Genomic DNA, 24359 nt, shown 5'->3' with positions numbered 1-24359 from the left:
TTTCTCTAAATTATATAATTCCAATGAACTGTTCTTAATGTTCCTTTAAGTGTCATTAAGCATATTATTTTTTCAAATCAAGCTTATTAAATAGATATTACTTTTATCTTCATTTTATAAGTAGGAAACTTGAAACACTGAATTAATTTGCCCAAGGTTACCTAGGTTCTAAATGAGGACACAAGATTTGAATCTTGACAGACTAGCTCCTAACAATGTATGTTCTTATTGTACCTACATTATCTGAAGACCTGGAGATGACTTCTTAATGTCCTCATCAGGAAAGCCTGTTTTGTCAAGCAGAATCTTAATAAGGCATTTACTTTAATTAATTGTTATCTTTTATAATACAGTGCTTTAAAAAATAGTTCTAGAGATAGTACCACTATGTATGGTTAAAAGGTGTCAACATATTCACAACAAAACCATATCTAGGAGTTTACTTACCAACTTTCCCTACACCAGTGGTTCTCAACATTCTTAATGCTGTGACCCTTTAGTACAGTTCATGTTGTAGGGACCCCAACCACAAAATTATTTTTGTTGCTACTTCATAACTATAATTTTGCTACTGTTATGAATCATCCATGTTTTCTGATGTACTTTGGTTACCCCTGTGAAAGGGTTGTTCAACACCCAAAAGGGGTTGACCCACAGGTTGAGAACCACTGCTCTACACCCTAGAATCCTATATATTTTGTGTGAATTGAATCATGTGATATGTAATATTTGGAGGCATTTATACCTGGTGTTCAGGATGGTGGTTTTACTCTTCCCTTTTGTTCTTATTTTGACTTGTATTCTTCAAATGGTTTGATTATGCTAAGTTAATCACTCTCATTAATCATGAAATACTATTCAGAACAGAGGTTTAGGTCTGACATATGTGACACATCTCTATTTTGATCTCTCTGTCCCCTTCTTTGAGAAACCATCTTCTGAATCCTCCTTGGTACAGAGAACGTTGTTAGATACCAGCAATGTTAATTACCAGCCTTCATCTCTCATTAGTCTTCAAACAACAATAATTTCAACCTGCATTTTATCAGAGGCATGATGCTGATAGACAAAGATAAATAACTGTTTCTAATGAGAGTGATCAATACATAGGCAGGTGACTCATCTAAATGATTATAATAGAAATTTTGTATATAAATAATGGTAGCAAACCATATGTGAGACCGTATAACATGGATCTCATGGGAAAAGTAGAAAAGTATAAGGATGTAGGTGTGTGCAACTAACTTGATTCAGTATGGTTTACATCTTTTTTTTTTAATACTCTGTACTATCTTGGGGTTGAAGCTCTTTCTCTTTCTTTTAGTTAATGTAGCAACAGAATGAAGTAGTGAGTGAGGACTAGGAGTTACATTTTTCTTACCCACACTTTGTTTCATTTACAGTTCTAAGTTTGGACTTGTCACCTCACTGTCAAACATGGAGAGACAGTTTATTCTGGATATACCCACCAAGTCTAAAACACTAACTACTAAGGAACCATCTGTCTTTCAAAAGACATTAGTTTTCAATGAGGAATCTGCTACTGAAGAGACAAGCCTTGTGAAGAAGACATTACAGAGTTGTGCATGTCATCAGGAGACATTTTTAGTGGAGGAGCCACTAACCTTGCTGGAGGAGACTGAAGATTACAATGAGTTTGATATAGAGCCGATGACTTCGAAAAGGAAGGATAAGCCCAAAGAAGCAGACATCACTGAGAAGGTAGTATCCTTAGGGAATCATAGTTTTCTTCAGAGATATGTATTTTCAGAGATGCAGCTTCACCAGAAGCTATTGTTTAGGAAAGACTAAAATTCTACTAATTATTTCTATCTACAGATGATTGATTTAAAGAAGCCTGTCACCAGGAAGGCAACTCTCACCTTGAATGCGACTCTCACCTCAAGTCCATTATCTTTAAAGAATAAATATGCTATTCCAGAAGAGAAGCATACTATTCGAGGGAAGAGTTCATTCAAGAAGAAATTATTAGAAGTAAAGATGGTAACAAGTAGAGAGAAGTCAGTAATTAGAAAGCCAGTTTTCAAGAAAAAGAATCCTACCACTGAGATGAAGTCTTTGTCACAGGAGCCCTCTTTACTGCAAGAGAAATATAATGCTCAAGAGGAGGCAACCATCTTTAAGAAGCCATGGGTGTTACAAGAAAATACAAATAGTGAAGATGACACAGAACCAGTTGGATTTAAGGGGAAACATACTACCAATGAAGCAACCCACACAAAAAAGCTATCCTCTTTTAAGCCAGTCACCCATGAACATGAGCCATTGTCCTTTAAGAAGTCTACCTCCAAGAAAGGTGCCCATTTCCAAGGGCCGTCTGCATTACCAGATAAGCACATGGCGCATGTGGCGGTGTCCTCTGTGGAGAAGTCCTTGGCTCTGAAGAAGCCCACTACTGAGGAGGAGGTGTTGCATGTTCACATCGCTCCAGCTTTGAAGAAGTGGCACAGGATGGAAGAAGCCCCTGGCATGAAGAAGCACTCCCCTTTAAAGAAGCAGCAGGGTCTCACTAAAAAGAGACATCTCAATAACCCTGCAGCGCAAGAGCCAGTCACCAGTGAGCCATTGTCCTTTAAGAGCTCTACCACAGAGAAAGAGCCCACTTCCCAGCGTCCGTCTGCATTACAAAAGAGGCACACTAGTCCTGGGGTATTGTCCAAGTTGAAGAAGCTCCATGCCCCACAAAAACGTCCAATTGAGGAGGAGCCACATTTTACATTTGCACCAGCTTTTAAGAAAAGGCACATCATGGAGGAGCCAGCCTCCACCCAGAAGCCTTTAACTTTAGAGATGCAGCAGACTGTTACTCAAGGGACAGTGTTCCATTTAAAAAATCCACTAGTATTACAGACAGCCACTTCAGGAGCAGAGCCACTGACTAAGGAGCCAATGCCCTTTAAGAAAGAAAATACAGATTTACTGAAAAAAAAGTGTGCTCCTCACATAATTCCCCTCTGGCCAGCACAGTCCGAGTGGCTAGAAAAGTTTAATGACCCTAAGAATTTGTTCTCTAAAAAGCCTGGATCACTTAGGAATGAGACTATAACTAGCTTCCAAGAGAATACAGCTTCACTGAATGAAAAGTACTCCATTCCACAGAAACTACCCACCCCAATGCCATTGGCCTCAGAGGAGAAGACCACCAGTCAAGAGTCAGGGACTTTAAATGATAACAAGATACTTTTCTGTCCAGAGTTGGTTTTCCCTGGTAGTTCTGCTGATGAAGATCCATTTAAATTCCAGCAGTCTTTGAACTTGCAAGAGAAGACTGATAGAGAAAATGACTCCCACAAAAAACTGCTCAACTCACAGGACAGTGTTTCCGAAGAAGAGTCCTTTTTAAGAAAGCTCTTTTGTAAGGACGGATATCCTTGTACTGAGGAATCGAGCCAAGAGAGGCCCATTGCTCTAGAGCAGGAATTTGTCTTTAAGAAGGTATTGGAAGAGACTAGCAGTGGTGATGTTGATGAATCTAGTCATCATTCACCACACTTTCAAAAGTTCTTCAGCACTAAGGAGGAGGCCTCTGAGGAACCTTTAAATGTTCAGGAGGAGCTCAGCATAGAGAAGATGGCTGTGCTCCTGGAGCCATTGACCACACAAGATAATTCTATGAAGGAGGCTTTCCTCAAGAAGTGCACTGACACAGAAGCTCACTACAAGAAATTCTTGACCTCGCAGGAGACAACCAGCATCAAGGAAGAGGCAACTCTGAAAGGGCCCTTGGATTCACAGGAGAAGACTGGAGCTGAGTTGGTGACTGTTCTGAAGGAGTTGCTGGTCATAGTGAAGAAGCCCAATGTGGAGAATGTAGTCTTGACCTCTCAGGAGAAAGCACCCAGTGATGCAGAGGTTTTCTTGAATGAAGTATTGGAATTGGTGGAGAAACCTAAAATTGAGACAGAGTCTACTCTGGAGAAGCCCTTGGCTTTGCAGGAGAACCCTAGCACTCAAACACAGGTGAGCCTGAAGGAGTCATTGGCCTTAACAGAGAATCCCAGCATTGAGAAGGCAAGCTTCCAGGAGTCTTGGACCTTTGATCATAAGCCTGACATTGAGAAGGATGATGGAACCAGAAAGACATTAACTGTTGAGGAGTCTACAGAGACGTTGGCACTGAACGAGGGACTCACTGCTGCAGACCAGTTGTTCTTCACAGATATGCCAGCTTTGGAAGAGACTACTATTATTGATGAGGAGGCTTTTTTCAAATCATTCCTTGTCTCTCACCATGAGAATAACCCTTATGTGTCCAGCAATGCTTTAGAATCCCAAACAGACAATTCCAGTGCTGTCATGCCCATTATAGAGAGCTTCAGTCCTGTTATGAACTCCAGTCCATATGAATCTGATTCTCATGACCTTCAGTTAGCTGTCGGCGGAAGACAGCCTGAGGTATTGATTTCTCTTTTGTCTTATATTAGATAAGGTATTTTATCTAATTTAGGTAAGGTGCTTCATCTAATTTTTATTTGGTTTTGGATATTGAAACCAGGACAAAGTGCATGCTCTGCCATAAGTTCACAACCCTAACCCCCAAAGAGATTATTTAAGGAATATTTTAATAAAGTATGCACACATGTATGTGTGTGTGTGTGTGTGTGTGTGTGTGTGTCTGTCTGTCTGTCTGTCTGTCTTGCATGTGACTTCAGGTGCCTGTATAAGCCAGAGACATCGAAAACCCCTGGAGCTGTAGTTATAGTCAGTTGTGAGCTGCCTAGAATGGGTGCTAGGGACTGAACTCGGGGTCTTTGAAAGAGCAGTGGGTGCTCTTAGCCACTGAGCCATCATTCCAATACCTCAAAAAGTGTTTTATTTGATGTGCTGCTTAAGCAACTAAGCAGTGTGTACTGTGTTGTGGAAGGAGCCGCCACTTAGTGAGAAATGATAATTCTTTGGTTAACTTCTGATTTTATTTAATGAGAGGTAATACACATAATCTCTTCTTTCTCATCTTTCATGCCCTGAGGTTACCTATGAGATGGGAAAAATTTACTAGGAACTTTGAAATGTTCCTCTTATATTAAATTATAGGATACCTTTAATTTCTGATTTTGTAGTGATGAAGCGTAGCAGTAAGAAAGTATTTATACTTACTAAGGCCAAGAATGTTGAGATATATATCCCAAGGAGGGAAGTATTTAAGTTATAAATTACAAGAATGAAATAAAGGAATGATATTTATCAAGCTGAGGGCGAAACAAGCCCTATTTAGAAGCAAAGCAACTTAGATAAAGGTTGAGAGGCAGGAAAAAGCTACTAAGATGAGTCAGAGCAGATCAAAGTATTGGGGCATAACATGACATGTTAAAGGCAGTTGACAGAGCTGAAATAACAAAATAAAAATGCTGCCACAACAGAGGCTTGAATTGGGGCTGGAGAGATGGCTCGGTAGTGAAGAGTACTTGCTGTTTCTGCAGAGGACTCAGGTTCAGTTCTCTGCACCTACATGGCTTCTTACAACTGTTAGTCCAATTTCAGGGGGATCTAATGCCTTCTGGCCACCACAGGCACTGCATGTACATGGTGCACATACGTGGCATTCAGGTAAAACACACACACACACACACACACACACACACACACACACACACACACACATATAAAACGAAAAGAGAGGCTTAAAGTTATATGTAAAGAAGGTACCTTGTTCCTGGGGCAGAACATGCATATGCTAAGCAAATAGTATTTGCTGGACAGTATGCAAATTGCAGGGCCAAGACATGATCTGTGATAGTCTAAAATACTTGAAACTTGAGGAACAATAGTAGAAGACAGTGAAGTGAAATGAGTATTATGAACTTAGCTTTTTAAAAAAGATTTATTTATTTATTATATACACAGAAGAGGGCACCAGACTTCATTACAGATGGTTGTGAGCCACCATGTGGTTTCTGGGAATTGAACTCAGGACCTCTGGAAGAGCAGTCGGTGCTCTTAACCTCTGAGCCACCTCTCCAGCCCATGAACTAAGCTTTTAACTCTTTTTTTCCTATTATTATTATTATTATTATTATTATTATTATTATTATTATTATTTACACCCCAACCACTGTTTCCCTTCCCTTTTCTCCTCCAAGTTCCTGCTACCACCTCCCCTCTGTCCCCTCATACACTCCTCTTCCTTTTCTATTTATAAAAGGGCAGGCCTCCCAAGAATATCAGCTAAACATGACATACCAAGTTGCAGTAAGACTAGGCACCTACCCTCATATTAAGGCTGAAGAAGGTAACCAACCCAGTAGGAGGAAAAGGGTCCCAAAAGCAGGCAAAAGAGTCAGAGACAGGCCCTGCTCCCACTATTAGGAGTCCCACAAGAAGTTACACAACTGTAACATATATGCAGTGTGTCTAGGTCAGACCCTGGTGCTCAGCTCAGTTTCTGTGACTCCTATAAGCCCAGATTTAGTTGATTCTGTGCGTTTTTTTTTTTTTTGATGTCTTTGATCCCTCTGGCTCCCACAATCTTTCCTCCTCTTTGTCTGCAGGATTCCCCCAAGTTCTGCCTAATGTTTGGATGTGGTTCTCTGCATCTGTTTCCATCAGTGGCTGGATGAAGGCTCTCTAATGACAATTGGGCTAGGCACAAATCTATGAGTATAGCTGAATATCATTTGGCGTCATTACATTGATATTTTTCCCAGTCATATTTGGTTCTATCCTAAGTATCTGGGCTATCCAACCTCTGCATCCTGGCACTCCAGGCAGTTTCAGGGTTGGGCTCCCTTTCATGGCATGGGTCTCAGACTGGACCAGTCATTGATTGGCCATTCCCACAACTTCTGTTCCACCTTTATCCCAGTGCATCTTGTAGGCAGAAATGAAAGAGAGAGAATTTCTTTTTGTTTTTTTCGAGACAGGGTTTCTCTGTGTAGCTTTGGTGCCTGTCCTGGAGCTCACTCTGTAGACCAGGCTGGCCTCGAACTCACAGACACCCGCCTGCCTCTGCCTCCTGAGTGCTGGGATTAAAGGCGTGTGCTCTGCCACCAGGCATAGGAGAGACTTTTTTAAAAAAATATATTTATTTATTAAAATTTTTTCCATTTTACATACCAACCCCAGTTCCCCTCCCTCCCCTTCTCCCGCCTCCTCACCTCCCTCCCGCTCTACCCCCATCCACTCCTCAGAGTGGGTAAGGCCTCCCATGGTAGTCGACAAAGTCTGGCATACCAAGCTGAAGGAGAGCCTAGCCCCTCTCCATTGTATCAAGGCTGAGCAAGTTATCCCACCACAGGGAATGGGCTCCAAAAGACTTTTTTAAGCTAAAATTTATATATGGTAAAAATGCACAAATCAATACAAGCGAATAAATTAGCGAGTACAAAACATTTCCACTACCTCTAGAAAGTTTCTCTTGTCCCTTCCTCCCTCCCTTTCTTTTCTTTTTCTTTCCTTCCTTCCTTCCTTCCTTCCTTCCTTCCTTCCTTCCTTCCTTCCTTCCTTCCTTCCTTTCTTTCTTTCTGATTTTTCAAGACAGGGTTTCTCTGTGTAGTTTTGCACCTTTCCTGGAACTCACTCTGTAGACCAGGCTGGCCTCGAACTCACAGAGATCCACCTGACTCTACCTCCCGAGTGCTGGGATTAAAAGCCTGCGCCACCACCGCCCGGCTCTCTCTTGTCCCTTTCTAACTAGTCTCCTGCCAAAGTAATCACTGTTGAATGCCAGATAGATGGAAACGTCATAGAACATGCACTCAAATTTTTCGTCTTTTGTTCTAACAGATAATCATGCTGGAAGACAGTGACACAGTGGAAAGTATTGAAAAGGAAGATGAGGATCTAACACGCAACACTATATATACCAAGGAAATCTTCACTTACTTGAAGCAGAGAGAGGTGGGTACGTAGGTTGCTGGAGGTGGACAGTGGTTTCTAGTTCTCATTTCCTTCTCATTTTCTCCTTCAGCATAAAAATTGAAGGGGGGTGCGGATAATGATGTTGAAAATAACAGTATCTGTGAATGACATCTATTAGTAGCTTATTGTGAGCTGATCATTATGTTAAAGGATTTGTACACATTATCTTAATTCTTCCAAAGATTGCTTGATGGTGGAGATTATTATCTCCTTTTTACATTTTAGGGGAAAATAACCAGAGTCATCCATAGTACATGGTAGAATTGAAATAGAAACAAAAGTCTGATTACCATGAAGACCATGACCTTACAACATCTAACTGCTGATCAGACAGTCTAAGATAGAAACACCATTAGTAGCTTGTCTCTGAATAACTTCTGTTAGAGATCCTTTTCTTTGTTTCCCCATGTTTCTGGCTTTGTATGTAATAATCACATCCATTGTTTCAAATTTCCAATTTGGTGCAATATTCTTTGCTTTTGAAAATGAAAGTGTGTTTTAAACATTCTTTAGTTCCAAATTTTCTTCTCTTTTTCAATGAAACATGTAAGAACAAGATCATCTCCCAAATAGAAGTTTTAGCAGACTCTCTATGATGAGTATCTCACACTCTCTCTAGAGAGAATTGATTTCCTGATTTTCAAGTCCATGCCTTTTCTAATATACAGACACTTCTTGACATATAAAGAGGATAATATCTAGATAACCTCACTATAAATTGAAATATCCAGTCTCAGCCACAATGTTCACTGTAAAGTATAGATTAATGAAGCTACCCAGTTGCTGAGATAGGATTGTACCACATATTTTTAGCCCTGAAAAAGATCAAAATTAAAAGCCAGTAATTATGTATCTACTGAATGTGTATTGCTTTTCATCTATCATAAAGTACAAAAAATAAGTTAAGGGTTGGGGATTTGTCGCGACCGCCTTGACCAGCAAGGAAGATGCAACACCGAGCTCTTCTTTCTGCAGTTTATTCAGGAACCTTGAACAATCTTTTGACCCACGGGGGGGGGGGCTGTTTCCTAGTTTTTATTTCATTTTATTTTTTTGAAGAGATTTTTTTTCATACAGTATGTTCGTTTTTAAGGTAATGTAAGTTGTAATTTTTATTTCTTTAGGGATTAGAGTTGATTTTTTCATCCAAAGCTAATACAACATTTTGTAAAGCAGAAATTGCCCATTTCTCTAACACAATTAACTATTCAATAGCTTGACTAGATTCTGACACTGAGCTCCCAAATTTCACATCAGATCCCTCAGATAAAGGGCTTACTTACGGAATAATGCACCAACTCCATATGTCAAACATAGATGAGGTATTGGGATGCCCATATTTCTACCCATTTGATAACAAATTTCAGCTTTCCCAGGATTTCTTATGCTATTATTTGGATCCAGAATGTTCCACAAAGGCCTGGTCCCTAGCCTGAGGTGATATTAGCAGGTAGCATAACTTTTAGGAGGTGAGTTTTGTAAGAGGCAATTCAGTTATCAGATGAATGCTTATAGAGGGTATTTGGGGACCGTAGCCCCTTTGGTCTCTGTGTTTCCTGGCTGCTATATATTCTTGGCATCATGTAATACTTTACCATGTGAACCATACTTCATACAGTGTATTCTGGTCATGGTTTGCCTTCCCTCATCTCCTCCCAGATCCTCTCCACCCCCCTGCCCATCCAACTCAATGCCTTCTTTCTCTTCTCTGAAAATTTTATTCCTTTTATTTTTTTTAAATTTAATTTAATTTTACATATCAGCCATGGGTTCCCCTGTCCTCTCCCAACCCTCCCCCCATTCCCATCTCCTCCAGGGCCAAGACTCCCCTGGGGATTCAGCTCAACCTGGTGGATTCAGTATAGGCAGGTCCTTCCAGGCTGAGCAAAGTGTCCCCGCATAAGCCCCACTCTTCTCTGAAATCCTTTTTTAAAAGATATTTTATTAATTCTTTGAGAATTTCAATCAATGTGTTTTGATCATATTCATACTCTTTTCCAGCTCCTCTTAGATCCATCCCTACTTTCATAAGCACCCAAATTTGTGTCTTCTTTTTCTAAGCCCATCAATTCAAATATATGTTGCCTTAAGATTTCGTGGCCACCCTTGGAGTGTGGTTGATATACCAAGAATCACATTCTTAAAGAAAATTGGTTTTCCCTCCCCCAGAAGCTATCAATTGCCAATAGCTCCTCAGCAAGAAGTAGAATTTCATGCTTACTTCCTGCCTCCATGCTGGGATTTTGTCTGGGTAGAACTTGTGCAGGTCTTTGTGCATGCCATCACAACCACTATGAATTCATATGGATTATGCTTGGAAAATACTGTTTCAGTATAATCATCCATCATCTCTGACTCTTACAGTCTTTCTACCCCCTCTTCTACAAGCCTCCCTGAGCCATTTGAGACTGAGCATTCAATGATATATATTTGGCACATTGTGGGTCTCAGTTAACTGCCTTATACTAAAAGAAGCTTCTCTGATGAGGGTTGAGAGATGTATGTAATCTATGGATGTAGCATTAAGTCATTGGGAGTTGATTTAATACTATGTACTTTCATCAGAAGAGCAGTTAGGTTCTCCTTTAAGTCAGTCTAGCCCCTGGTTTTTGGTCCCAGTAATGGTGCCAGGTATGGCTTCCGTCTTGTGGAGCAGGCCTTACAACCAATCAGAATGTGTTTGGTTACTTCCATAACATTCAGTCCACCATTGTACCAGGGGAAATATTTTGCTATTGGTTATTATAGCTTGCAGGGCTCAAAGCTGGGTGAGACTGATGATTAAATTTCTTCCCTGGTAACATGCACAGCACTTTTCAGAATTAGGAAAGCTAGCCAGTAGAGATGAAGTCTATGATTCCAGTGTGGATTTTTTGTTTGTTTTTGTGATGTGACCTAGGCATATGGAGTTAAAGGGTTGGTGGTTTTCCTTGGTATAGGCTCTCACCTTCATTGCATGGGTGTTTGGATTCTTGTTTGCTGCTGCTCCAACTTATCGGATTGTGGAATGGTGCTTGGAGCTCAGTATTGGAGCAACTCTGTTGATGTTTAAATGGAATGTCATAAGCAATCCCATTTAAGCTAGGAATAGGTGTAACTTCTGAGCCCAGGAGCAGACCATCTGCAGCTAGAAGATTCTTATGGCTGATCTTCAGAAGTCTGTGAGGGCTCACTCACCCAGATCTACAGGTAGTCCTTGAGTAGCAGGGGCAGGGATCTCAGTGGGAGTGGAAGGTGCTCCCTGAAGGTAGGGCACAGAATGTTACACCATCTTTGTGTGGAGGTGGGTGGGATGTAGGCTGGGCTAAAGGTCTATACCTAGAGTTGTACTCATAGGTGCTACGGGATCTTTGGGTAACACAGTGGGTGGGGTGGATCATAGACTAGCCCTGGGTCCATGCCTGAGTTTGAGCTCACAGGGTACCACCTGGTCCACAGAATGGCCAATGGGGTGGCTGAGGCATCAGGCAGGTGAGTAGACTGGCTCTGGTGCTTCTCATTGGAAATCTTGACATAAATGTAGAAACTAAGCTTAGTTTTCTAAATCAAAGTATGAAGCTTTACAAGACATTTGGGTACTACATATGTATGTCAAAGTTGAAAAAGCATTGGTCTGTACAGCATGGCATTCTGTTTTAGACTGAATTGCAAAGAAGTATTGCAACTCTTATAGTATTCATCGACAGCCATGGGTGGGATTCCCAATATCTCTTCTGACACTTAAATATTTTATATGTCCATTTCCCAAAGATAGCTTGAACTGAAAGGACCAGGTGGCCAAACCAGGGCCATAACAGGCTTCCTTGGCAGCCCTGACATGGACCAGGCCTTAACTAGAAGAGGCTGGAGCTGAGCAAGCAATTCTCAGGAAAACCACAGCTTAGGGACAACTAATCAACAGGTGCCCCCTCCCAGTCTCCTGCCAGCTCAGCAGGCCCCATCATCTTGGACCCTAACAGAACTTGTTCAGAAAAGGATACTCTGATATGCTGACATATGATGCCAGTTGAAAGTAGTGTGTTAGAACCATGAAAAAGAAGTTAAGTGTTAAAATTTTGAAGTACAAGAATAGTTTATTAACATTTCTTTTTCAACAATGCCAGGAAAAGTTCATAGTCACGAAATACATGGACAGACAGTTGGAACTCACCAGTGATATGAGAGCCATTCTTGTGGACTGGTTGGTGGAAGTTCAGGTAAGACTGGGAATTCCTGCCTTGAGAAACCGTTGTTCTCTTTTTCATTTCAAATCAAACATGCTAAAAGCATACTGCATCTATAGAGCTGAAGAAGCTGTAGTCCTGATTTCTAGGAATTTATTATTTGGATGGCAAAATAAGACCTGAAGACAAGTAAATACAATGTAAAACCTGATGGCTGCTACTGGCATTTGGCTTAAATGTTCATGATTTGGTGGATTTCAGCTTCTGATTGGCTGTAAATTCAGCTTCTTTGGTTGACTGATCCTCAGTTGTTTGATTACAAGGTCAGGTTACAACTTTTACAGGTTGTAGTTCACTATAGGGAGAATCTACTTTAGCCAAACTTGCTCAAGTACAGAGGCTGGATTAAGGCAAATGACTTTTGTTTCAGTACTCCTTATTCTCTAGGGGTGACAACTAAACATTTGAAGTGTATCCTTTCATATCATTTTCTGTCCCTTTTGTTGTTAAGGTTCTGCTATCTCTTGCTTATGTCAATAATACACATGCAATCTTAAACTGTAACATGAATCTTAAAAGGTCTTATTAATAAAAAAAACCATGGGGCCAGATATTGGAGTGAAAGCTGAAAGATCAGAGAAACAGAACAAGCCAACCTCACCTCGCCAACTCCTCAGCCTATTCTGTTTCCACAAATCCTCAAACTGAAGAGTCCTCACCCCTGAGGGTCTCAGTTGAACTGCTGCTTAATTCCTGTCTCCTCACGACTTATATATCGTTCTCCACCCAGCCATGTCTCTTCCTGGGATTAAAAACATTTGTGCTTTTCAAGCAAAGGCATGAGATTTCAAGTGCTGGGATTAAAGGTGTGTGCCACCATGTCTGGATCTGTTCCCAATGTGGCCTTGACTCACAGAAATTCTGATGGGTCTCTGCCTCCCAAGTGATAGGATTAAAGGTGTGTGCCACCACTGTCTGGCCTTTATGTCTAATCTAGTGGCTGGCTCTGTTCTCTGATCCACAGATAAGTATATTAGGGTATACAATATATTGGGGTACACAATATATCACCATATTAAACCTTAAACCCTTCTGCCTCAGCTTTCTGAGTACTGAGATCACAAACCTGTGCTACTATACATATACCTGCATTTCTTAAAAACATACAGATCCCAAGATGAATGTTGGGTACAAGCCCATAATCCCTATACTTGGCAAGTGGAGGCAGGAAATCAAGAGATCAATGCCATCCTCGGCTTCACAGCAAGTTTGAAGTCAGTGTGGGCTACATGAGACCCCATCTCAAAATAAACAACCACACACACAAAAATAATTCAAGTAATCTTTTCCTATAAGTATAGATCTATCATGAACTTTTTAATGGCTCTGTGATTCTCTTATATGTATAAATCTTCATTTAGATAACCAGCCATTTTGATAGACCTGGCCTAATAACTTGCCCTAAGAGAAGATTAAATAGTTTGCATGTTTCATTTCTTTTTCTACTTCTAATTTTAAAAATCTAAGTTTTAGGTCTATATTATTAGTCTTGCATAGTATTTTATATTACTTTTGAATTTAAAAAAATCTCAGTGTGACTCTAACTTCCACAATTATGTTGTAATACTGTGAGGCCTTTAAATGTTTAGTCTTTGGCTGCAAGAATTTTTATCATTTTTCCTATATACAATTCTACCTTTTCTCTACCCCTTTTTCTTGTTATTTCTTGTTTTAAACCCCTTGCATTAAGGGCTGACTTTCAATAGGCTGAAGAAAGCAATCAGCTCTGCTACCTATTAAACTCTCACAGAGGCTTAGCACCAGGTTTCACAAGACTGTAAGCTGTAGCCAGCAAGAATATAGGAGGAAAGAACTCAGTTTCATCTTCTGTTACACCCCATTTACTAGGATAGAAGGCTCTCTGACAGCCAAGCATGAGGACCTGAGTGGAGCCCCAGTCTGTAAACAAAAGGCTGAGCATGTGTCTGTAACCCCAGCACTGGAAGGATGAGGGAAGACAGATCTCTAGAGCTCACTGGTCACCTGGCCTAGCAGAATCAGTGAGCTGCAAGTCCCATTGAGAGACTGTCTCAAAAACTTTGGTAGATGGTACCTGAGGACAATACCCTAAGTTGACCTCTGACTTCTACATGTGCATGTACATTCACTCCCTACATGTGCACTCATTCATATACATGAAAACACACAAGATTTTCATTCATATATTACCCTCATATTTATATGTTACCATTTAATACTAGCATGCAGGAATATGTGAGTACAGGAAAGAAGCAATGTAAGTATTGGCTGTGCCATTTTCTCACAGAGACATTATCTTTAGATACTACTTCCCATTTCTGCCATCATTTATCTATTTATCTGTCTGACTGTCTGCCTATCTGTTTGTTTATCTATCTATCTATTTATCTATCTATCTATCTATTTATTTGTGATTATCTGGTTTCAATTTGCTGCTTAAGATTATAGCCATTACTTTTCACCTATATGAACTCCTCCCATTTCTATATTAAGGCATTCATTTGGATACTGTGTAAAGCAAAATAAAATGCCCATGTCAGAATCCCTAGTACCTGTGAAAATGCTAATATTGCTAATCAGTTGAATTTAAGATAGGCCAATGATCTCAGATTATTATAGTGATCCTAAAGTCTTTACAGGTATCCTTAAATATGGAACAGGGAGATCGGGTGATATAATATGAGATAGATTTGTCTTTTTATATATATATTTGGGAGATAAAAGGGGCAACAGACCAGTAATTGTTAGTTGCCTCTACAAAGTAGAAAAGAAAGACTATATTATTTACTAGAACTTCTAGAAAGGAAACTGGACCTGTTAGAAACTTGACTTTTCATCCTGTCTCTGTTTTGGATCTAAAGAAACACTATCTCCTTAGAGATTATGGTTCCTAACAAATGAGGAAAACAGGAATCTTGAGTATCAGAAATCAAGGCACTCACAGACACTGTCTAGCTTAATTAAGGCTGGTTATCTGTCTGAAGGATAATTAGAGAATTGCAGGGTCCTTAAAGGGGTTAGTGCTGTATGTCAGTACCTTTCTGAAGTAGTTTCCACATTCCTAGCAGAGTACAAACTGGCTAGACTGTCCTTGATGCTCCAGACAGTCAAGGTTTGTAGATTTGTCTGGAGATGGTTGTTTATTTGGAAACTGCAGATTCCTATCTGATTTGTTTCTTCAGACGTCCTTTCAGATGAATAACGAGACACTGTATTTGACGGTGAAGTTAGTGGATCACTACCTGATGAAGGCACAGTGCAAGAAGGATCACCTACAACTCCTGGGATCCACTGCCTACATGATTGCAGCCAAATTGGAGGTGAGTCTGAATCCTTAAGGTCTGAGGGGGAACTTACCAAATATCCATCGTAAACAGAGAATGAGTGTATATATGTACATACATATATAAGTGAAATTGTGTATATGCATCTCTATAATTTATCTATATGTATATATAAATTATATATATACACAGATACTTTTCTTACCAAATATTTGTCTATTTCTTAGCTATGGAAAGTTCTTACTTGGCACTGGTGGTGTATTTGTCCTAGGAACAGCAAAGTTCACTTGTTTAGTTTTTAAAGATACTTTATGGGCACAGGTGCCTTATTTGATAGGGAGTTCTGTTAAAACCTTCCTGCTCATTCATAATTTTCTGCCCTCTCCCCAAGCTTTTCTTGTTCCACCAGCTCTATCCTTGTCTAGGGAATATACCTGCACCTATAATAAAACAAAGTAAAGTTCTGGAGACAATCATAGAAAATGGTTTGGTATAAGTTATAGTGAGTCTAAACTGGTTTAGGTGAAATAGTTATTTTTGAAGTAACTTTATAAAGATAAACAATATAAAGACAACTGGCCTTTTCTTCATGACCATAATCCATCTAGTTAACCTCTCTAATTCTTTCCTTTATTTAGGAGGTAGCAATTTCTATTAAAAGGTTCAAAAAACCTTGGAACTGTTTTTTTCTTTTTTTGTCTTCTCAGCCCCTCCCTCTCTGCCTCAGCCCCTCCCTCTCTGCCTCAGCCCCTCCCTCTCTGCCTCAGCCCCTCCCTCTCTGCCTCAGCCCCACCCTCTCTGCCTCAGCCCCTCCCTCTCTGCCTCAGCCCCTCCCTCTCTGCCTCAGCCCCTCCCTCTCTGTCTCAGCCCCTCCCTCTCTGCCTCAGCCCCTCCCTCTCTGCCTCAGCCCCTCCCTCTCTGCCTCAGCCCCTCCCTCTCTGCCTCAGCCCCTCCCTCTCTGCCTCAGCCCCTCCCTCTCTGCCTCAGCCCCTCCCTCTCTGTCTCAGCCCCTCCCTCTCTGCCTCAGCCCCTCCCTCTCTGTCTCAGCCCCTCCCTCTCTGTCTCAGTCCCTCCCTGCTCAAGTGCCCTTTGTATTTATCATTAGTGATACCACCGTCCTACACCTTACTTTCAAAGGCTGGGCCCAGGCAGAGTAAGAAGAAAGGCACGAGGGGGGGGGGGGGAATGGGTACTTTTAGCGAGCTTTGGAACCAGAAGTACTCCTCTTCCTGTGGTGAGAACAGAAGGCATACACTAAGGCCTATGGAAGAAGGATGGCTTCCCCTTATAGGACTAATAAATATTGGAAGACGTTTAAAAATGATTTATTTTTATTTCCTAATAATGTGTATATGTTTGTGTGGGAGTCTGCACATGTGAGTGCAGGTGTCCCTGAGATTAATGGTGTCCTGTGTCTCCAGAGCTGAATTTACAGGCAGCTGTGCACCAGTTGATGTGGAAACTAAGAACCAAACTTTGGTCTTCTGCAATAGCAGTAGGCACTCTTAATTACTACGTTATTTTTTCTAGCCCCTAAAGGAATTTTTTATATGAACATTTAATTCAAATGTAATTACATTACTTACCCACTTCTTTTACTTCCTTGATCCCCTCAAACCCCCTTACTCCATTTCAAATTCATGGCCCTTTTTTCTTTATTATTTTTTATATACATATACACATAAACACAAAATACAGCCTGGTGAGTCCATTTAATATTGCTTGTATGTACATGATTTGAGAGCTGATCTCTTGGGTTTTGGATAACCAATGAGAGGGCTCATCTCTGAGAAAGACTAATTCTCCCTCTCTTTCAGCAGTTATTAATTACCTGCAGTCCTTTGCATAGGAGTGGGGCTTGTGATATTTCCCCTTCCACACTAACATGTCTGTTGGTGTTGTCAGTGTTCAGGTTTTATTGAGGCAGCCACATTGGTTGAGATTTCATGGGCATAGCTTTCCTGTCATTTCTAGGAGACACATCCCACAGCAACTTTCCTGGTCCTCTGTCTCTTACAATCTTTCCATGGCTCCTCCCTCAACATTCCCCGAACCTTATGTGCAGGACTTGTCTTATAGATACATCAACTGGGGGTAGGCACCCCATGGTCATTTGATTTCTGCATCTTGACCATTTATGGTTGTCTCTGATGCTCTCCACCTGCTGCAAAGAGAAGCTTCTTAGATGAAAGGCGATGAGTACCCTTGTCTGTGGGATAAGGCTGTTTTAGAATGCAGTTAGGAATTATGCTGGTCTGGTGAAGCAGCAGTAGTGGGTTCCTCTCTAAATCCACAAGCTCAGTAGCTCTGGGAAGGTGGCTAGGTTTCCAGTAGCAGACATTATTTTCTTCCTGTTGAGGAGGCCTTAAGTCTAATTAGATAGCTGTTGGTTACCACCAAGATAGGAGTGTCACTATTGTACTTTTAAGGATATCTTGCCATGCTGGTCATTATTGTGGTTCACAGATGTCATAGCTGGGTAAGACTGTTGGTTGCTTCCCTCCTTTGGCAGCTTGCATAGTACCTCCTGATACTATGAAAGCTAGACCTCAGGGAGGAAACTTTCAGTTCAAATACAGCACATATTCTTCCTCCAGAGTTGTGTGTGTCCAAAGTGTGGTGTCTTCAGCAATAGGGACTTTCTTTCAACCTCTGGGAGGCAGCCAAGGTTAACAGCAGTAGCTTATGTTGTCTTGGGAGTCTCCTGGATTACCCTGACCAACAGCTTGAAAGGAGGTTTCTCATGCCTGGTTCTGAGAGGTTTGCTAGGTAGCCTGTGACTTTTGGGGGATCATTACAAAACAACTGAGAATAAATGCTTGTGAGGATGTGGGGAAAGGGGAACCCTCACTCACTATTAGTGAGAATGCAAACTGGAAGAGCTGTTCTGGAATTTAGCTTGGAACATCCTCAAAAATCTAAAAATAAGTGAACCATCTGACCCATCTATACCACTCCTTGGCATATATCCAAAATACTTGACATTCTTACTTTACAAATAATGTGTTCAGCAACATATATTGTGTCTCTGTTCAAAATAGTTAGGAAATGGAAACAATCTAAACGTCTTTCAATAGATGAATGGATAATGAAAATATGGTATGTATACACAATGTAGGACTATTCAGCTATAAAGAAAAATGAAATCGTGAAATTTGCAGGTAAATGGATGGGACTAGAAAATAGTATATTAAGTGAGGTAACCCAGAGCCAGAAAGGTAAATGCCACATGTTCTCGGCTTTGCAAGTTTTAGCTCTGAATCTTCAACTGTGAGTATGTCCTGGAGTGACTGCAAAAGACAGGAAAGTAAAAACGGACCGTGGAAGGAGGGAACTAGAGTGGGGAATATCACGGTACAGGGAGCTGTGGAAATGGGATGATTGTGGAAAAAAGGAAGGAGTGATCTGGGGATCTGTGAGCCTGATAAGCCATAGGGGAGGAGGGAGAAAGGGAGGGGGAGACAAAGAGGAGGGAAGAACAGTAAGGAGGTAAAAAGGAAATATGGCTGGAGTGGATGGTGAGCTCTAGGTCTAGTACAAAACAAAGCATCTTTCTATATCCTCATGATTTCCCAAAACCAATGTTCAACTTCTAGAGAACAGAGGATGGGAAGACACTCCCAGCACAGCATACTCACACTCTCAGCTCCTCTCCATCCTACCATGCATATTTTCTCTTATTTCTTGCTCATTTTTCTTTGGCTTCCTTCTGTTCCTTTCCCATAGAAGGCTTTAGATATCTCTATTCTGATTTCTGATTCTCATCCATCAGGAGGGCACACTCCTGCTCTCTGATGCTGTGTCCTGTTAGGCTGCCTTTGGCACTGTAAGGGACCATAGCATTTAGCCCCATCTTCTGCCTGATGTTGATACAGTTTAGGGACAGGCAACTATTCTCATTTTATTTTTCTTTCTGTTGATCAATTCAAATGAACTAAAACTGACTCTCAGATCTGCCCTGGAAGATAGACTGTCTAGAAAGACTCCATTTTTCCTTCCTTTACTTCTCTCCCCATCTTCTTTTATCATAATTAGAGAAAAAGGATGCCTATATGAATGACTGTGTCTCCTTTCTATCCACAGGAATCCTATCCACCTTCTCTGCCGGAGTTCCTTTACATTTGTGAAGATCTTTATCAGCAGCGTGATATGACTTCCTTGGAAATGAACATCCTGAAAACCCTCAACTTTGACATCAATATTCCTACTGCATATAATTTTCTGCGTAGATATGCTTCGGTAATGGGGATATACCTTGGTTATTTTGATATCTGGATTAATCTTTTCTATATCCAGAGTGGCTGACAGACTTATTGGTGAAAGGTTGTTTATCAGATACTGGGGTGGGGCAAGTTATAAATTTCTGTGGCATACCTATAAGATTTTAGGTAAGGGCAAACTAGGGAAAAAAGTAAAATAGTCTTTGATCAGGAGAGGATACATATACTTTGGAGAAATGTTGGCAATATTCTTTTCCTTAGTTGAATATTGGTTATGGGGGAGATCACTTTCAATTATTCATTGTACCATGCAATTGTTATATATATATATTATATATTATATATATATAATGTGTGGTATAAGTTAAAATTTATTTTAAAACATAAGAAGGAAGAGAATGTTTTGGAACATGAAATATCTCCTAGAGTAGGCCTATGTGCAGAATCACAGTTGGGAGACTTTGACCCTTCAAAGGATGATTTCTACAGCAAAGAGTCAAAGGGCACATGCTTGGTAATTTAGGAGCCCTAAAGATGGCAAGCCCCAATGCCAGTATCATAATCTTGTAGAGTGTCTACACTTTTGAAGGCAGTATAAGTGTTATAGCTCTGAGGGGAAAGGCTTCCCCAGTGACAGTGTTACAGCTCTGCTCCGGGTGGGGAAGGTTTGCCTCAAAGTGTTACAGCTCTGAAGGGAAAGGTATCCTGGCAGCCAGGAGCCAAGGAATACCACAAAGTCATGCCCCACAACAACCTCACACAAGAGATTTATTGGGAGGTAAAAATCCAGGAGGGTAGATGCCTCTAATCAGGCAAGAAGCAGCAGAGAACTGAACAGAAAACAGATTTATATAGTGTTTCTTGGGAGCGGAGCTTTCCAGGGTGGGTACTAATGGGTTTTCACATCCAGAGCTTAGGCTTTTTACTCCAATGTAGGAGCTGGGGCTGGCTGTTAGGGAAGTTAAGAGTGTTTTGTGGGTAGAACCTGGCAGTTGGAGGTCCTTAAGGGAGGGTCCTGGCCATTTGCATGCCTCAAGGGGCTTACAGGCAAGAGTCTATAAAAGAGGTCATGGTAGCAGAAGTACTTTGTTCAAGCAGAGTACCATGTGGACTAGGAGGAGATAACTTGAAAGGGATTCTTCTGCCTGATACTGCTTTTCTGAATTGATTGTTAACCAGTCTTCTCATTTCCTTTAGTGTACCCATGCTAGCATGAAGACACTAACCTTGTCCCGCTTCATCTGTGAGATGACCCTGCAGGAATATGAATATGTCCAAGAGAGGCCTTCAAAGGATCTGAATTCATACTCCATGGTTACTTGTTCAGCCATGCTCATAGCTGCCCTATTCACAATAGCTAGGAAATGGAAACAGCCTGAATGTCCCTCAAGTGATGAATAGATATGGAAAATGTGGTACATATACACAATGGAATACTATTCAGTCATAAAAAATGAAATCATGAACTTTCCAGGTAAATAGGTGAAACTAGAATAAATTATGAGGGAGGCAACCAAGCCGCAGAAAGACGAATACCGCATTTGTCTTTTTCATCTGTGATTCCTAGCTCTAGACTGTTAGCAAGAATATAAACTGGAGTAACCACATAAACCATGAAAGTAAAAAGGAATTATAGGTAAGGGGAAGAGCTCCAGGGAGTGGGATGAAGCATACAGGTGATATATAGAGGAAAATTGGACAGAATGGGGGTGGGGTTTAATTGGGGATGACAGAGGGAGATAATACAGAAAGAAAGGGGGAAAGGAGATAAATAACACTATGGATGTCTAAAATAGCAATAGAGAGTTATATTTGTGTTTAGCTAAAATTACATACAACATAGAAATGTGTGGGTATACATACAGAGTTTAAATGAAGTTAAGCCACTTGAGATGAGAATGTTCTCCCCAAGAGCCATAAACTATGTGACAAAAAGCCAAGTGCCAGGCACAAGGAACTTCCTTTCAAGGTTTTGGTTAGGGATGTCCAAGAGCACACAATTTTGGCTATTGCTCTTGCCTTTGCTTACCTCCCAGTAGTTGAATTTAAGTCCTTATTGCTGAAAATACCATGCACTTCAGACACAGGACTCAGGATGCAAGGTGAGTTTGCATCCTGAAACCCTCTTCCTTGAGGACTAGCTTTCATAATACCAGAAAGTAATGTGCAAACTGCAGTTAATGCTCCTTCACAACTGTAATGCCTATGACCCACAACAATGACCAGCACAGAAAGCTATCCCTAAAGTGTATCTTAGCTTCTGTTGTATTGCTGTGAAGGGACACCATGACTAAGGCAACTATTATAAAATAAAGCATTTAAATGGGGCATTCTTACAGTTCAGAGGGTTAGCCCATGATCATAGTGGGAAATAGGCATGGCACTGGAGAAGTAAATGAGAACTTCACATCCTGATCAGCAGGCAAAGAGAGACACTGTGTCTAGCTTGGGCTTTTGAAATCTCAAAGCCCACGCCCTGTGACACTCCTCCTCCAACAAAGCCACACCTCCTAATCCTTCCCAACACCAACTGGGAACCAAGCATTCAAATATATGAGCCTATGGGGGCCATGCTCATTCAAACCACCACAATGTACAATAAGGGCTAATTGGACTTAATAGCTATTCAACAGAAGGGAATTCATGTCTGATATTATTAACCTAGGCCACTACTCATAGCTAGAGAGGCCATGGACCCTAGAAGATAACCTACTATTGTCAGTTTCCTAAACCAGTATAATCCCTAACTACAGTCTAAACAGAAAAGTACAGTTCTCAGCTCTCAACAAAGAAGCTTCTCTTTGAAGCATACAGAGACCATTACAGAAAGCCACAATGGGTCAAAATTCAGAGAACTGACTACTGTGTGCCCTAATTGATACTATTACAACACAAACTCTATACCTAAGGCTCAGGAAACAGTGTAGTGCTTTCTCTTCAGCTGTCTAATTGGAAATTGTTTACTTGTACAGTTTTGCCACCTCTTAAGATGAGTGATAGACAGCTAAGCAATGGGTGGAGTTCCCAAAGTCCAGTCGAAGAGAGGGAGGATGGATTGTATGAGCAAAGGGGTCAAGATCATGATGGGGAAAGCCACAAAAACAGCTGACTTGAGCTAGTTGGAGCTCACTGACTCTGGGCTGACAGTTGGGGAACCTGTATGGGACTGAACTAGGCCTTCTGAATGTGGGTGACAGTTTTGTGGCTTGGGCAGTTTGTGGGGCCACTGGCAGTGAGACCAGGATCTATCCCTGGTGCATGAACTGCCTTTTTGGAGCCCATTTTCTATGGAGGGATGCCTCCCTTAACCTTGATGCAGGGGGGAGGGGCTTGGTCCTGCCTCAACTTGATATGCTATGCTTTGTTGACTCCCTATGGAAGGCCTTACCCTCTCTGAGGAGTGGGGAAGGGGAAGGTGGGGATGAGTGAGAGGAGGAGAGGGAGGGGGAACTGTGGTTGCTATGTAAAATGAAAAAAAACCTTTTAAATATAAAAAAAAATGAGAGGTGGAAGAGCAGAGAGATTTTAAAGCAATGGTACGTGACTCTCTATCATCTCTCAAGCCACAACTAGATTTCTACTGGAAGTATTTGTCTGTACCATAGTGCTCACTTCCAGTTTTGTAACTGGATTAATTTCAGATCAGAGAACTCAAGAATCAAAAAATATAGGAATGCCATAGCTAGTTTGTTGCTTATTCAAATTCTGATTCTTCTTTAATAGGCTGGATGTTGTTAACTTTGAGATCCTCTGATAGCTAGCTACATCATGTGTTCTTTCTAGGTCTTATTGAGTTCAACAGGAGACAAAAGCTAGGAGATGCTTAGTAATCTCTTGCAGAATTATAAGTTGAAACTTAAATTTATGATAGCCTAAAAGTACAAACAACCCAGTATCCAACAATGAATGACAAATAAACAAAATATGATATATTCATACCATGGAATATTTGATAATAAGAGGAAATGTACTACTATATGCTACAACATAGATGAACCTTGACAATATCATGCTCAGTAAAAAAAAACTAGATGCAAAAGCCCACACATTGTATGATTCAATTTATATGAAATTTCCAGACAGGAAACCTTCCAGACAGAGACAGAAAGTAAATTGATTATCTGAAAGTGGGAGTGGGAGATGAAGACTGACTGACTGCTCATCAATTTTGGGTTTCTTTGGAGGGTGATAAAAATGTTTCAGAATTACATAGTGATAATGAGTGTACAAGTATGTGACTACACCAAAAATACATACCCACACTTTATATAGATGCATTACAGGATATTTGAAATATATCTTAATATAACTGTTCTGTGGGCTTACACAGAAAATTAGTGACTAGAGTCATCAAAATATGAAAGGCAGTCTTTGATAAAGGAATGACTGTGTTTTTTTTTTTTTTAATAAGGGCCAAAATAACAAGATCCAGTTACAAAAAGCTATCCTAATTTAAAGTAATAATTAAGCTTAAAATGAATTATAAACATTTGCAACAGCAAAAAAAAAAAAAAAAAGATAAATGATGGTTTAATTAGCAGCTCTGAAGAACAGAGTTGGAAAAATAGAGGAAATAATTCAATTAGTTAATGGTTCCCCTTATGTGAAACTTGAAATTTAAAAAAGCAGTAGATAATAGATTGGGGTAATATATATGAGAGAAAGGAGATAATTAAGTAAAGCTCCATTTCAAACCTTTACTTTCCATCCACTTACAAGACACAAGTGGTTGATTATTGAGAGCAGTCATTGCAAGTTGCTTTAAATAAAGGGGA

General features: G+C 40.6%; 1 protein-coding gene across 1 annotated transcript in view; it reads left to right on the top strand.

Moving 5' to 3' along the window:
- Positions 1-20985, top strand: part of Ccnb3 (cyclin B3) — a 44695-nt gene extending 23710 nt beyond the window's left edge. Inside the window, exons 4-10 of the mRNA XM_036174532.1 lie at positions 1404-1722; positions 1840-4416; positions 7744-7857; positions 11982-12074; positions 15263-15400; positions 19448-19603; positions 20782-20985. Coding sequence (XP_036030425.1) covers positions 1404-1722; positions 1840-4416; positions 7744-7857; positions 11982-12074; positions 15263-15400; positions 19448-19603; positions 20782-20985 — 3601 coding nt within the window. The remainder of the gene's footprint in view (positions 1-1403; positions 1723-1839; positions 4417-7743; positions 7858-11981; positions 12075-15262; positions 15401-19447; positions 19604-20781) is intronic.
- The last annotated feature ends 3374 nt before the right edge of the window (positions 20986-24359 follow it).

This window comes from Onychomys torridus, chromosome X, assembly GCF_903995425.1.
Source record: "Onychomys torridus chromosome X, mOncTor1.1, whole genome shotgun sequence".
Lineage (NCBI taxonomy): Eukaryota > Metazoa > Chordata > Mammalia > Rodentia > Cricetidae > Onychomys > Onychomys torridus.
The sequence above is the reverse complement of the archived record's forward strand: the minus strand, read 5'-3'. Positions and strand labels throughout refer to the sequence as shown.